The sequence below is a fragment of the Hemitrygon akajei genome, chromosome 14 (assembly GCF_048418815.1).
Source record: "Hemitrygon akajei chromosome 14, sHemAka1.3, whole genome shotgun sequence".
NCBI lineage: Eukaryota > Metazoa > Chordata > Chondrichthyes > Myliobatiformes > Dasyatidae > Hemitrygon > Hemitrygon akajei.
The window spans coordinates 20999250-21015703 of record NC_133137.1 but is presented as its reverse complement, the minus strand read 5'-3'; the positions used below and the strand labels follow the sequence as shown (position 1 = coordinate 21015703).

Genomic DNA, 16454 nt, shown 5'->3' with positions numbered 1-16454 from the left:
CATGCAAAAACACTATCACTAACAAAATGATGCTAGGAACATGCCTTTCTAAAGGTTAATTTAATCCCTTTATCATTCTTGAATTTTATTTCTCTCTCAGCCTCACTTCAATGCTTTTTTCTCTCCTCACTTTCTTTCTTACTTCTTGTTTTTATCTTTAGTAAATCTCATCTCTCTATTTGAATTTTCAATTTATAACTGTATTTTCCCACTTGTTTGGAGTTGCAGAACAGGATGTGGAGAACAGCCAACTTGCATGATACTGATATTATACTAATTTGTGAATGATGACTATTATTTAAATGATCACCAAACTGTTGTTGACAAGAAAATCTCCCACGAGGTCCCACCACAGCAGATGCCGATGCTTTCTTTGTGTTATTTACAAAAACTCTTAGTGGAAATTGAAGGGTGGTAAACAGGCTTATGGGAATTTGCAATCTATGCACTGGGAAAAATTGAAGCAGTGAAAATGTTTTCCACTGCCCTGAGAAGAACAAGGTAAACACAGACCAAGAATAACAAATAAAACTTACCTGGGTTATACAAGTCGGAACACGAGGAAATCTGCAGATGCTGGAAATTCAAACAATACACACAAAATGCTGGTGGAACACAGCAGGCCAGGCAGCATCTATAAGGAGAAGCACTGTTGACGTTTCGGGCCGAGACCTTTCGAAGGGTCTCGGGTCTCGGCCCAAAACGTCGACAGCGCTTCTCCTTATAGATGCTGCCTGGCCTGCTGTGTTCCACCAGCATTTTGTGTGTATTATACAAGTCGGTATGGATTTGTAAGTGCCCATTTTTGTCTCTTTATCTCAAGAAATTACCAAAATAAAGTGACAGCTGCAGAAGATCTTTGGATAGCAATAGTGCACATAATTGAATTAGCAGATAAAATATGTAAAAACTCCATTTCATTTTTATTTAATACTTGAATATTGTCTCTTTTTCAGGGTGCAGTGATGGGTATTTTAATAGAGTGGAATTGCGATCTGGATCAATCGGCATCTAAATGCATTCCAAAGTACACCTTTGAACGACTTGACAAAAGTTATGGTAGAGCGGTATCACCTGGTTATAATTTCAGGTATATGTTCACTTCAAAACATCTGTCAAATAAGAGATTAAACAATAGTAAAATAAATACTCAGCTGTCAGCATACATGGAAATGTACACTAACGTGAATTAGCTGTCAAGAAGGGAGAGAAGATGAAAAAGTCTTTTAAAAAGTCACCAATTTTAAGTCCTGTAATATAATCAAGAGGTATTATATAGCTTTTTAAAGCTGAGTTATGTGAAAACATTTTCTGATCTAATTTTGCCCAGAATTTATCTGTTCTTTATCCATTCTTTATTTGTGAGTAGTTAGTAGTCAGGTTACTCTATTAAACAACTACAATTTACCTTTCTAAGTGCACAATTCCACCTGCTTAGTGTGTAGAAGTAGGTTTTGGGAAATTGAGGATGAAGATGAAATCAACAAAGAACCTGCAGCACAAAACTATATATCAGAAAGAGGTGAAGCAAGTGTACTCCATCCACTGAAACTTAAGCTTGATACAGGTAATTTCTTAGCTAGCTACATGGTGAATGATACAGCATCCAAACATAAAATTTATATAGTAAAAGCAATAATATAAAATTGTGATGCATGTTAACATAAAAGTTTTATAGCAAAAAATTGTTTTGTAGGGATCTGTTCTGTGACCACTATTGTTTATTGTAGATAAATTATGTAGATTGATAAATTGGAGGGTTTGTCAAAATTTATACATAAAAGGATACAATTCCACAGGGAGTAGACAAATGTAAAAAATATTGACTGCAAGTAAGTTGGCAGGTGGTTTATTTATGTGGTATTGATCCCGTAGGACAGAGTTGTAAGGATGTAATCAAGCAGCTGCAACCAGATTAAAGCAATTTTACCATCTCTGTTTACATACAAATCGCCTGTTAACCTGTTCAATATACATCATAAATACAGTCAGGAAGACAAAGACACTAGAAAAATTATCTTCATATTTCATCAAAAGTTGTTGGTTTAATTTTTACACTCTATTGAACAATGGCATTTATTGGAAATTCATGTGAATGTTTCTTAAACATGGGTAAACCAAGTTGCAGTTCTACATAGGGAAATAATAGGTATAAAAATGCATTTTTTTCAACATTATTGTTTGGCATATTATGTGGGCATTGCTGGTTTTGAAGAAGGTAGACAGTAGGCCATTTTCAGAGAATTACGGTATTTAGAGGCAGCTCTAATGAGGAATTGGGTTCAGTGTCAAAACGGCCCACTGCATGCAAGGGCATCATTAATATTCTCTCATCATCAATATGTTCCAATACTGTCATCTATAGAAGATGACATTTTAAATCCAGTACTAGGTACACTAAAGAAACCTATTGGCAAGTAAGAAAACAGCCCAGAGGGGCTAGGTAATGAGATTTAGATTGTGATGACAAGATATGAAAGATAATGCAAATAATTGATACAAAAAAAGATGACTTGGTATTTAAATCTTTATTGGTGATAGGATGTTTGCAAAGCAGTTTTTCAGCAGAAGCACAGAGTTCAAACACAAGAAAGCAATGCCAAGAAGTATTTAAATGCTATTATGGCCACAGGTAAATATTTTGACCAATTCAGGGAATCATTATTTATCATAGAGTCATACACTCTACAACCCAGTATGTCTGTACCAATCATCAAGCACTTACCTGCAACCCCACATCAATTCTGCCACCAACTTATATGGGGGGGGGGGGGGGGGGGTCGCAATTTGCAATAGTCAATTAGAAACCTAAACATAAGAGTTTCTTTAACATGGAATAAATCAGATGATGTACAGCAGAAGTGGGCATATATTAGGCAGATGTTTCAAAGTCAAACCTGAGTGGTTATAGTGTTGCTATGCCAAGATCATTGTAGCATGACATATTTAACCTTGTACTCAGTTCTTCTAGCTATCACCTACCTTTTCAAATTGTAAGCTGCTTATGTGTATTAACATGCAGTGGTGCAAGAAAGTTTAGGCCATTCTTCCTTACAAAACTGCTTCAACTCTGGGATGTTGGTGGACTTCCTTGCATGAACTGCTTGCTTCATCTCCTTCCACATTTCTATAGGATTAAGGTCAAGACTTTGAGTCAGCCATTCTAAAACATGAACTTTCTTTTTTTATATATAAATCATTGTGTTGTTGATTTACTCGTCTTTTGGATTATTGTCTTGTTACATTATCCAACTTCTATTAAGCTTCGGGTGATGGATTGCTACCCTATCATTCTCCTGTAAAATGTCTTGATACAATTTTGAATTCATTGTTCCTTCAATGATTGCACACTGTCCAGGCCCTGAGGCAGCAAAGCAGCCCCAACCACGATGCTCCTTTCACCATGCTTCACATTAGGGATGAGGTTTCAGTGTGGTGTGTAGTGCCCTTTTCCTCCAAACACTGCAGTGTACATTTCTCACCTGTCCACAAACATTGTTCCAGAAGCATTGTAGAACATCCAGGTTGTCTTCTGCAAACTTAAGACATGCAGCAGTGTTGTTTTGCAGAACAATGATTTTCTCCATGGTGTCCTTCCATGGACATCATTCTTGTTCAGTGTTTTTCTTATAGTGGATACATGAATAGAGACTTCAGCAAGTTCTAGAGATTTCTGCAGGTCTTTTGCCTTAACGTTGGGTTCTTTTTCACCTCCTTCAATATTGCGCGATGTGCTCTTGGTGTGATCCTTGATGAATGCCTACTTGTAGGGAGAGTAGCAATAGTACTGTGTTTCCTCCATTTGTAGACTGGACTGATGAACACTCAGGTCTTTAGAAATGCTTTTGTAGGCTTTTCCAGCTTCATGCATCTCTGCAATTCTTCTAAAGTCCTCTGAAAGTTGTTTTAATCAAGGCATGATGCACATAAACAGATCTTTCTTAGGAAGAACAGGCTCTGTCAATATCTTGACTTTGTGTGTCTTTTTATAGGGCAGGACAGCTGTATAACCCATACCTCCAATCTCATCTTATTGATAGGAACACCTGACTCCAAATAGCTTTAGTAGAAGGCATTACTCCAGTGGTTCACATACTTTTTCCAACAAATACATGTAATATTGGATAATTTTTCCTCAGTAGATAAATTAAAAAGTGTAATGTTTTTGTTGTAATTAGGTTCTCTTTATCTAGTTTTAGGACTTGTGTAAAGATTTGATCACATTTTTAGGTCATATTTATGCAGAAATATAGAAAATTCTACAGGGTTCACAAACTTTCTAGCACCACTGTGAATGACACCCAGGTCCCTTTGCACATCAGTATTTCCCAGTCACACTTCTTTCAGAGCACTGGCCCCCAACATTTTTTAAGCCATGGACTCCTATCATTAACTGAAGGGGTCCATGGATCCCAAGTTGGCAAACCTTGTTTTAGAGAGAAGCATACAAGTTACAAGTCTCTCCAGAGATTTCTTTGTTCAATTTTTTTTGGCATATGATTAAGGTACCAAAGGTACAACTACCAATCTAGTATTTAGTTTTACAATATCTAACTTTAAAAATAATTTAAAACAGATTTGCAAGATACTACAAAAATGAGAATGGAACACAAACAAGATATTTGTACAAAGCATTTGGTATACGATTCGTCATTAAGGCTTTTGGTGAGGTGAGTGATTTTTTTTGGATTGTCACTGCTATTCAATGAAGGAAGTTTCCTCTGAATGTTTTATTGCATTAATCAGTGACTATCTTATATTAATGCCTTCATTATACTTTTTCCCACAACTGGTAATATTCACTCTGTATATCCACTCTCAAAAGGTTTAGGTCTGTCAAGCTACTCCTAGCCTTCCAAAGATGGCCAGTCAGTTTAGATAGATAGATGATAGATAGATACTTTATTCATCCCCATGGGGAAATTCAACTTTTTTTCCATTGTCCCATACACTTGTTGTAGCAAAACTAATTACATACAATACTTAACTCAGTAAAAAATATGATATGCATCTAAATCACTATCTCAAAAAGCATTAATAATAGCTTTTAAAAAGTTCTTAAGTCCTGGCGGTAGAATTGTAAAGCCTAATGGCATTGGGGAGTATTGACCTCTTCATCCTGTCTGAGGAGCATTGCATCGATAGTAACTTGTCGCTGAAACTGCTTCTCTGTCTCTGGATGGTGCTATGTAGAGGATGTTCAGAGTTATCCATAATTGACCGTAGCCTACTCAGCGCCCTTCGCTCAGCTACCGATGTTAAACTCTCCAGTACTTTGCCCACGACAGAGCCCGCCTTCCTTACCAGCTATTAAGACGTGAGGCGTCCCTCTTCTTAATGCTTCCTCCCCAACACGCCACCACAAAGAAGAGGGCGCTCTCCACAAAGTTTATTCTTTTCTAACACAGATATTCTTGCATTTCTGATATTATCCATGTAAATATTTCTATATTTTTATATAACATGGCAATCAAAACTGTATGTAGTAATTATGGTTAAATTTAATGCATATTCATCATTACCTTTTAATTCTGTCCCTAAAAAAAATAATCAACCAAGGTGGCTTGGTTTGCTTTATCTTTGGCCAGGCTAACATTTTAGTGATGCAAAATCACTTTGCCCTCACCTAGACCAACATCTTAGAAATTCACTAGCTAATTAGATGTCCATTCTACAAGCTTAGTTATGTTGCTTGCAATTTGTTACAGTTATAATCAAAATTGGCTCCCACCTATAATATGGACATTTAGAAATTGTTCAGTTCCAAATTAAAATTATGAAAATGTGGGCTCAGCATTACTCCTTGGGGAACACCAGTGCCCAACATTCTTCACTTTATTCCTCCCCTTTGTTTCTGACTTGAAGTTATATTATCCATAATGGTATTTGTCTCCTGATTTTCCATTCTCTCACCTTATTCACTAACTAATGATGTGGTACCTTATTAAAGATGTTTTGATAATCTAGAAAAAGTACAGTAAGCTGCATTACTATCATCTACTTTCCCCATTACTCCTTCAGAATATTCAGTAAGACTGATCAAACTTTATGCTTTCCTTTTCAAAGTCCAAATTGGCTTTTCATTATTATAGATTTCATTTCTAGATTTGGCATTCTTTTAGTAGTGATTCCATAGTTATTCATCATTATTGGTTTTCTATTCAGCTTTTGCTAAGATTTTTTTAAAAATGGGAGGATGCAATTCATCTGATCCATGGGGTTATGATGATTTTATTTTGTATACCCCTTTATCTGTTTCAAATGCACTCCACGTAGCTCATAATTTGATGTTATGTCTATCTGTTTTATACCTTCAGTAAATAATTTGTCATTTCCCCAATCCTTCCCACCTTTTTTTCCTGATGGATCTGTGAAATTATTTTACTTCTGTATATTCCGTGATTAAACTTCATGTTTCCTGTCATCCTAATATTTTGTCAGCTCTTATACAGCAATGTTTGTGTAGTTAATTTGCACCTCCTTTTGTTTTTTTCTTATGTCAATATTCTTCTGGCAGTGCTACATGCATTTCCTTTGATATTTTGCCTTCAAGCTGTAGGATATAATTTTTGTCATGGTTATTTTACAAATAATCTCCATTTTGGAGACTAAAGACTACCAGTGCTGGAATTTGAGCAATAAACAAATTATTGGAGCTCAGTGGGCAGAGTAGCATGCCTTTACCTGAAATACAAATAGTTCTTCTCACAACTCCCATTTCTGCCTTTACATGAGATGGGTGCATTGAGGGATTAATGTTTAGAAATGAAAACTAAAGCTTGCAAAATATGGTGGGGGTGGTTTTTTTTGAGAAGGGCAAATCATTTAACTTTTGGATCTAGCTGCAGATCATTTAATTCTAGATGCATTAATGTTGGGGCAAGTTTTGACCCATTATAATTCTCGTGTGAATTTGTCATAAGGTATGTATCTGCTGAAAATGAAACAATTCAGGCTTAGGGCTAAAGTGATTAAATTTTTCTTCCATAGATTACAGTCTGAAAGTAGAAGTTACTAACTTAAACAATTTATCAATACTTCTAATACTAATACATATTGATTTAAAACTTGTATTCTGCACAGGCTGGAAAATTTAGCATTATCCCAACTATGATAAATATAGGATCTGGTTTAGCATTACTGGGAATGGTAAGTTGTTTTGTGTTTTGTGTATCCTCTACAGCAAAGAGAGCAAAGTAGTCCTAGAATTCGGATTTCTTCCAATTACATAATTGGTACCAAAAATGATACATTTATTTGCTTTTCCATTACATTCAAGTAAATCCTCAGAAGTGAAAATTTGTGAAGGAAACAAATCCAACTTGTACTGATTATACCTAAATTCATAAAATCAACAAACTAGATTGTGGGTTTTAATCCCTTTGCTTTGAAATGTGGTTAATGGTGCAACAGGCGCACCAATCACAACTGGTTTACAACTCTCGGTTGTTTTATCTGGGAATTATCTGAAGTCTTATCTTCTATTCCTGATCCTTCAGGTTTTCATTTTCCTCCCCAATTACAGAGATGCAGTTGGACATCCACTTCCTGTCATTCAATTTTATAATCATATGGTAGCTGAATCCTGTAAATTGTCCCCAAGTGTGCAGAAGATTTTTAAAAATTGGAGGGGAGGTAAGGGGGGGATTGATGGGAATGTGGCAAAAAGGAAACATGGAATTAGTGCAGGATAAGTGTAAACGTGTATTGATACAGTGATACTAGAAAGTGCATAAACCCTGTAGAATTTTCCACTATTTCTGCATTAATATGACCTAAAATGTAATCATTTAGTTTTAGAATCTTCACAGGTTCTAAAACTAAATATTGAGGAACCAATTAAATAAATAACACAAAACATTATGTTTGTTCATTTACTTATTGAGAAAAATGATCCATTATATGTATTTGTTGGGAAAATTATGTGGACCTTTGCTTTCATTAACTGGTGTGACCCCCTTGTACAACAATAACTCAACCAAATGTTTCTGGTAACATTACATTTGTCCTTACAAACTGCTTCAACTCTGGGATGTTGGTGGACTTCCTGGCATGAACTGCTTGCCAGGTCCTTCTACAACACTTCTATAGGATTAAAGTCAGCACTTTGACTCTGTCATTCTAAAACACAAATTTTCTTCTTTTTAAACCATTCTGTGGTTGATTTGTGTCCCCTGGATCAATGTTCTGTTGCATTATCCAACTTCTATTAAGCTTCAGGTGAAGGACTGCTATCCTGACATTCTCCTGTAAAATGTCTTGATACAATTTTGAATTCATTGTTCCTTCAACGACTGCAAGCTGTCCAGGCCCTGAGGCAGCAAAGCAGCCACAAACCATGATGCTCCTTCCACCATGCTTCACAGTTGGTAAGAGTTTTGGTGTTGGATTCTAGTGTCCTTTTCCCTCCAAACATTACTGTGCAATTCTACCAAAACGTTCAACACTTGTCTTATCTGTCCACAGAACATTGTCCCAGAAGTATTGTAGAACATTCAGGTGGTATTTTGCAAACTTGAGACATGCAGCAATATATTTTTTTTGGATAGCAGTGTTTTCCTCCCTGGTGTCCTTCCACGAACACCATTCTTGTTCAGTGTTTTTCTTATAGTGGGCACATGAACAGAGACTTTAGCAAGTTCTAGAGATTTCTGCAGACTCTTTTGCTGTAACCCTTGGGTTCTTTTTCACCTCCTTCAGCACTACATGCTGTGCCCTTGTGTGTGATCATTGCCAGATGTCCATTCCTAGTTAGAGTAGCAATAGTACTGAGTTTTCTCCATTTGCAGACATTTTCTCTTACTGTGGACTGATGAACACTCAAGTCTTTAGAAATGCTTTTGTAGGCTTTTCCAGCTTCAAGCATCTCCACAATTCTTTTTCTAAGGTCCACTGAAAGTTGTTTTCATTGAGGCATGGTGCACATAAACAGATCTTTCCTGAGAAGACCAGGCTCTGTCAGGAACCTGTCTTTGTGTGTCTTTTTATAGGGCCTGACAGCTCTACAACCCACACCTGTAATCTCATTTTATTGACAGGAACACCTAACTCCAAATAGCTTTGTAGAAGGCATTACCCCAGAGGTTCACATACCTTTTCCAACAAATACTTGTAATATTGGATAATTGTTCTCACTACATGAACAAGTATAATGTTTTTGTGTTATTTATTCAATTGAGTTCTCTTTAACTAGTTTTAGGACTTTTGTGAAGATCTGATCATATTGCAAGTCGTATTTACGCAGAAAGAGAGAAAATTCTACAGGGTTCACAAACTTTTTAGCACAACTATAAATAATGTGGACTGAGTGGGCCAAAATGCCTGTCCTTTTCTGAGCTGTATACTCTATATTTATGAATATCAGTTGAAAAGGGAAAGTTAACTTAAAATGCACAGGTAAAATTTGTTATGCATTTAAATTTTATAAAAGTTAAAAGTTGTATTAATTCATTTCAGATTATGGAACCCCTCTAAAGCCTCAGTATAATTAAAATGTTTCCTTTCAGGCAACAATTGTGTGTGATATTTTTGTCTTGAATTTCTTAAAGAAAAGAAATTACTATAAGGAAAAGAAATTCAAGTATATTAAAGATGAAGAATTGGTAAGTCAGTAAAAATTTATCCCTCTTGAGGCAAATGAATTATTTGTAGCAATTAACCCTATTTTATAGTATTGCAGATAAATTGTGCAATTGGTAAAAAGTAGAGATGTGATAGGTTCATTTGTTTGTTGTTCTCCTGTTCTCTAATTTGCATTCATTTGCCAACCCACGATTCATTTGCTTTTGTTATCCTAGTTACCATATTATGCTGCAGTAACAACTTATTATATGCCACATGCAATATTTGTAGGGCTATAAAGACAATCCTTCCTGACATACGGCAAAAATATTTTGAACCTTTTTTAAAAAAAAGTTGGTGATTTTAATTTCCTATCATTGTTTATACCATGAAAATATTGAATGCCAAAGCCAAATGGACAAAATATAGAAAACTTGTGAAGTCAGTTATACAATACATTTAGCACCACATTAAATAATGTTTACAAGCACATCTCCAAGAGTGAACTATTAAAAAAAATCTGAAAAAAGTCAAATTTCCCACTGAATCTTATTACATTATAATGCTGCAGTATGAACAAGAAATTCATGGACTTATTTAAGAATGTGTTATAGTTAGGAAAATCCAGGAGTGTATAACTGTATTTTCATGTTAAAAGGATATTGAATCAGAAGATGGATTTGGAGCTATATACAATTCCAGCACTTCCAACTGACTTTTGATATATGAATCTGCGGTGTGCAAACGAAATTTTCTTGCTTTATGACTAACATGCCAACGTAAAATTTGGAAATATCGTTGTAAATATGATTGACTTGAAGAAAATAAACCATAAACTTAGAGGAAAGCAGTGTTCTGTTAACTAACGAATTTTGATGTTGAAATAAAAATAACCAAGTAACAAACTAATGTGCAGATAGTTTGTTGAAAACACAATATAAATTTACCTGTTGAAAATATAAATTATTTAAGAACTGATGCTAATATGGGCCAGCTTTTTTCCTTTAGGAATGGACAGAAAAGTGTTGAATAGAAAAACTTGACAATGCCAGAATTTTCTGAACTTGAACTCAAAGTTCAAAGTAGAGAAGTACTTGTGTAAGTTACCCTTCTGAAGTAATTTAGCAGCTTAAGCACAATTCTAGTACAAAGATCTTCAATTTATTTTACCAGGATGGTTTTTGAAAAAATGGACAAAGCTTATAGTTATATTCAGTTTTCTCCATACACTTTAACAACTTGCTTTCTTTGCTCCTTATTTGCACAATAAATCAATAAAAATGTTATTTTCTTACCTTATCACTCAGTTGGATAAACACTATAAACACCACTATTTTGGAAGAACAAACTTGATAAAGATTACAGCTTATAAATACCTTTTCAAGTTGTTTTATGGATGGTATCAGTGAATACAGAATTAGGGCTACTGAACATGTGAACATGACTTGTGATTGTATTGTAATTTCTATATAAATGAACATACTTCATTCATAACACTAAAATCTAATCTAACCATTTGCCCTTCAGTTACTAAAACTGTTTTGGATCAGAAACTGGTTCTAAATTAAATTACAAAATCAAACGAATGATCATAATGGATGTATTTACTGTTGCAAACATCAATTTAATAAGTGTAAATAACTTCTACAATTTTTTTTCTATAAATCCATTTTAATTAATAAAAGTGAAGACAAATTACTTACCAACATTAAAGTCACTGATAACTGTAGACCATCACAAAATCTAGCATGTATCCATACTTATGATTTCATTATGCAACTTAATATAATTAAATCTTAATTATAGTGCTTCCAGCTCCAAAAATAATGTCAGTATATCAAGACATTAGGTAAAGTTTAATTTAATTTGATACATTTGTTCTATACATAGAAATTCAAAGCTTTTGAGAATGTAATATCAAATATAAGTTCACCAAGAGATAGCCAGAGCAAAGTTCTAATGTTGAAAACATCTATGTATGCAATACCACTGATATTAAATATAATTGTTTCCATAAATACATAATGCAGATAATATTTATAATCTGTATAAAACATAACCATACATAATTTTAGTAAATATACAAGTTATATTTGGCAATACACCAGAAATTTTGCAGCAATATCATAACTGTAACTTTTATCTGACCACTGAAAAACTGTCAATATCACAAAAGGATAGAAGGCCACTGTGTCCTTTGTTTTCAAAATGTTAAAAGATATTTTTATCATCAGCAACTTGCACTTACACAGTGACTTTAACAGAACAAAATGCTTCAAGGTTATCGGACACAAACTAACAGTCAGGTATTAGAGGATGTATTAGGATAAGTAGTTAAAAGAGGTAGGTTTTACATAGCATTTTAAAGGAGCAGTAGATAAGTTTCACCAAAATTTGAATTTTAAACCGTTACTAGATAATAAAGGGGTTCTCTGCATTACGCTCACTATTCCTCATTCTCTAATATGATAATAAATTGGAAGTATCTATTTAAATATAATGCACAGTGCATCAAATTCATATGACTACCTACAAGCATTATTCTCCTAGTGCATTTACAAAAGCTTACAACATTTAATCTATTATTCATTCTAATGAAAAAAAACCTATAGTCCTCTACATTTTCAACAGAATTCACATAGTGGGAAATCCAGAACAAAGACTAAGCAGCTACCCCATGCATATAATTAATTGATTAACGCACATTGCGCACCACAGAACTAGTATTTTCCCTCTGGGAAAAAAATGTATTAAGAAACCACAGCATTTTGTTTTTGCATTTGTTTACTTTCAATAATTATAGCTTTTCTGAAGTGGGGGGGGGGTGTTCACTCATTGAAATACATAAAGGTAACATACACATAAAGAGGCCATTTTTACAGCCAGCTCTATAACCTTATCTGCTTTTTAAACCATTGGTGAAACAATGAAATGATACATGCTTGTTTCATGAATAAATATGCTTAACAAACCACTCTATAAAAATGAATAACTTCATAAATAACTAGCAACTGCCATGGATGTAGCATTTCAATTCAGAAAATTATGTTAATTAGTAATAAAAATATTAAAATGTCTGCACTACAGATACTTTACAGATTTATAAGGAAAATAATGTTTAGTAAACTACATATCCTATATAAACTAATACTAATACCACAAAATTAAACTACCAATAATGTGCATTATTCTTGATATTGTAATTGTTGAACTATGATAATAGTTTGTAAAAATTAGTCAAAAATAATAGTAGACCTTTACATTAAATGAATTTTGTAAACATTTTGCAATATGCATTCTGATTGATATCATGATGTGAAAATCACTTTAAGTATCTACATTTTTCTCTTCTGAAGGTGAAATTCTAGGCCCCAAATGCCTTTAAGAAACATGCGCCACAAATAGAAAATGTCGTTTTTTTAAACATTCTGTATAAGATTTAAAATGTTAAGATTAATCAAACATCTACACTCATAGAACTATCTCAATGACTTAAAATGAGCACATCAATATTTCAGGCAATTATGCATTTCAAAGAATTTCCATGCAAAAACACAAAATACATTACATTGTGAGTTGATTATGCAGCTGGTAGTATCATACTGATGCATTCATTTAGTTTCTGACACATCTACAAATATCAAACAGCTGATAATCTTTTTGGAAACCCAAAGAATATGCATGTCCTTTATTGCATATAACCTCATGGCAAAACTTCATCCTCTTCAACTTCTGGTAGTTCGGAGTTTTTCATACTATCTCCACTACTTTGTTTTCTGTTGAGAGAAAATGTACATCCCATTCAACGTGTAACTAGAGCATCAGTTAGGATCTGATCTCAAATTTTAATACATTTTGTTAGTCTCTGGTCTCAAGATGAGGGATACTATTTATGTGCAGAATTACCATGATGAAGTTTTAAATGGCATTTTAAAACATTGTAAAATATTATACAAAGATTGCTGTCTTATGAATATTTTGTATGGTATCTCATATACATCACAATTGAGAATAATTAAACAGTTGTGTTAACATGCCAACTATAACTCACTGAATTATCCCAAGGTAGCTTTTGGAAGCTTTGCATCCAATACTAGAAACTATTACAAAGATAAATATTTGACCTAACTTTTACATGCTTTATATGGAATGACTTAAAACATAAGATTCTTGAAGTTAAAGTAATAGGACAAATGCTGGATTGAAAAAATCAAGGATGTGCCAGAGGTTAAAATTGGAGAACGACTAAGACGAACATGGAGATGGGAAATTTCAAAACAAGGCAATGCTATCAGTAAACCAGGGGATAATAAGCAATGGTACTTGTTGGGAAATTTTTTAAAAAGGGAGTAATAACTTTGGGTGATTTCAGGATTATGAAAAATATTAGATAGTCCAGGACAACATTGGAATACTTCTAATGATAAAAGGTATGCTTGAGGAATTCAACAGCAGATGGACTGAACAGGGGATGATAAAGAAGGGGATATCAATGGTAATGAACCACTGTGTACATCTTAAATTAAAAGAACACATCTTGGGTAAAACAATTTAAACATTAACTTTTGAACTTTGAACTGTGTTTCAGTATGATCACTTAACTGTCCTACTAAAAACAATATGCAAGTCATAAGAATATAGAATACCCATTATTTATTGTGGCAACAGCCCAGAGTAGTGATTTGTCTGGACCTACATCTCTAAATGGATTTTTCTTCCTTAAATAGGAAATGGAGCAAGGGTATCAGTAAAATGAAATAAGATAGTTTACAATGGAATGCCAAATGTGTACTTTCATTGAATGTTCCAGATAAGTTACTGCATTTTGCTAAAAGCCCATTTCATTTACTTTGGTCAAATTTCAAATTATTTGCACACTTTGATTTAAATCCTTGCTCTTTATCAGTTTAGGTAATTTAAAAGATACAATAATGCAAACATCCTATTTTATCCAATTAGTTCAAATCAGTGTGTTTGTCCTCAATCTGTAAAAATAGTTTTAATCATATTTACTAATATTGATCTTATTTCTGTTCAATGCCCTTTATTGTTATTCACCTATGCAATCTGATCCAATTTACAAATAGTCTTCCAACTGACTTCCACCATATCTCTGTGCAAACTAATTATTCTTCCCAACTTTTCCATTGCTTTCAATGTGTTTCATTAGTTTACACAGTTTTTTAAATTAGTCAGTGATAGACAAGACAGTCTGGTGTGGTTTATATTAATTCAGTTACTCAATGTACACTAGCTTAAACAATATTACAGGTTTAGTTTACTTGTATAATATAACTGAGATCGTAACTGAAAATAGATTGAGTTCCAAGATAAACTTAGCACTTTGTACAGCTGCTTCATCAACTTCGTATGATAACGTTTATACAAAAAAACTTCACCACATGACAGAATTATTATGCTTTGTAGACAGAATACATTTATTGCACAGAAATTCTATTGTTTCATTTCATGCAGAGTTTGAATTTGCCAGTAACTCTGAAGATAGATTTGGAAACAGAGTGATATGTAGTTTAATACATAACTGAGTATAAATCCTAGGCAGACAATATGTAATAACAATACAAAAGAAAATGCAACTAGACTCTCAAAGATTTGCATTATTTATGTACGCTTGCAGAGATAAGTGCCCTGGTCCACCCGTCCCTCCCCACGGAGCTCCCACATCTTTCCCTCTCTACCCCTCTCCACTTTCTGCAGGGATCATTCCCTCCACGACTCCCTAGTCCACATGTCCCTCCCCACGGATCACCCACCTGGCACTTATCCCTGTAAACTAAGTGCTTACACCTGTCCCTACATCTCCTCTCTTACCCCAAACAATCCTGCCAGGTGAGGCAACACATCACTTCTGAGTCTGTTAGGGTCACCTATTACATCTGGTGCTCCCAGTGCGGCCTCCTCTACATCGGTGAGACCCGACGTAGATTGGGGGACTGCTTTGTCGAGCACCTCCACCACAACAGACAGGATCTCCAAGTTGCCACCCACTTCAACTCTGATTCACATTCCCATTTGGATATGTCCATACATGGCCTCCTCTACTGCCATAATGAAGCCAAACTCAGGTTGGAAGAGCAACACCTCATATACTGTCTGGGTAGTCTAGAGCCCCTTGGCATGAAAATTGAATTCTCCAACACCTGGTAATTCCCTCCCCCTCCCTTCCCCCATCCCAGTTTCACTCTGCCTTCTCCTCCAGCTGCCTATCACCTCCCTCATGGTTCCGCCTCCTCTACTACCCATAGTGCTTTCCCCTTACATTCCTTCTTCACCTTTCCTGCCTATCCCCTCCCCCACCCCTTGATCTTTCCCCTTACTGGTTTTTCACCTGGCACCTACCAGCCTTCTCCTTCCTACCCTCCCCCCCCACCTTCTTTATAGGGCCCCTGCCCCCTCCCTCTTCAATCCTGATGAAGGGTCTCGGCCCGAAACATTGACTGTTCTTTTCCGCGGATGCTGCCCGACCTGCTGAGTTCCTCCAGCATGTTGCTTCAAATCCTTATAAAGCCTCAACATTATATCTTTGCTTTAATTTTCTAGCACTCTTGAAATGAATGCTATCAATGTATTTGCTTTCGTTACTACTGATTCAACCTGCAGGTTGCCCTTTAGAAAATCCTGCACTAGGACTCCCAAGTCCCTTTGCACCTTCAGTTTCTGAATTTGCTTCCCATTTAGAAAATAATCCACACCAATATTCATTGTACCCAAGTGCATGGCTATACACTTACCTACACTGTATTCCAGCTGCTGCTTTTTTGCAATTCTAATCTGTACAAATCTTTTTTGCAGATCCCCTGCTTCCTCAGTACTTCGTTGCTCCTCTGCCTATCTTTGCATCATTCACAAACCTGGACACAAAGCCATCAATT

General features: G+C 35.0%; 2 protein-coding genes across 9 annotated transcripts in view; one reads left to right on the top strand and one right to left on the bottom strand.

The window, feature by feature from the left end:
* The window catches only part of LOC140738380 (P2X purinoceptor 4-like), a 70367-nt gene that overhangs the window by 43708 nt on the left and 10205 nt on the right, over window positions 1-16454 (top strand). The window contains exons 8-12 of one of the 6 annotated variants that reach the window (XM_073065611.1): window positions 957-1090; window positions 4577-4670; window positions 7084-7149; window positions 9507-9602; window positions 10220-10457. In XM_073065611.1, coding sequence (XP_072921712.1) covers window positions 957-1090; window positions 4577-4670; window positions 7084-7149; window positions 9507-9602; window positions 10220-10276 — 447 coding nt within the window. In that variant the 3' untranslated portion in view covers window positions 10277-10457. Of the gene's footprint in view, window positions 1-956; window positions 1091-4576; window positions 4671-7083; window positions 7150-9506; window positions 9603-10219; window positions 10458-16454 lie in introns of those variants that run through there. The other 5 variants (XM_073065613.1, XM_073065614.1, XM_073065612.1 and 2 more) reach the window with 5 other exon arrangements.
* LOC140738379 (calcium/calmodulin-dependent protein kinase kinase 2-like) overlaps window positions 10701-16454 on the bottom strand; it is an 81735-nt gene continuing 75981 nt past the window's right edge. For all 3 annotated transcript variants that reach the window (XM_073065606.1, XM_073065609.1, XM_073065607.1), the window contains one exon: window positions 10701-13337. In XM_073065606.1, the coding sequence (XP_072921707.1) occupies window positions 13265-13337 (73 nt within the window). In that variant the 3' untranslated portion in view covers window positions 10701-13264. The remainder of the gene's footprint in view (window positions 13338-16454) is intronic.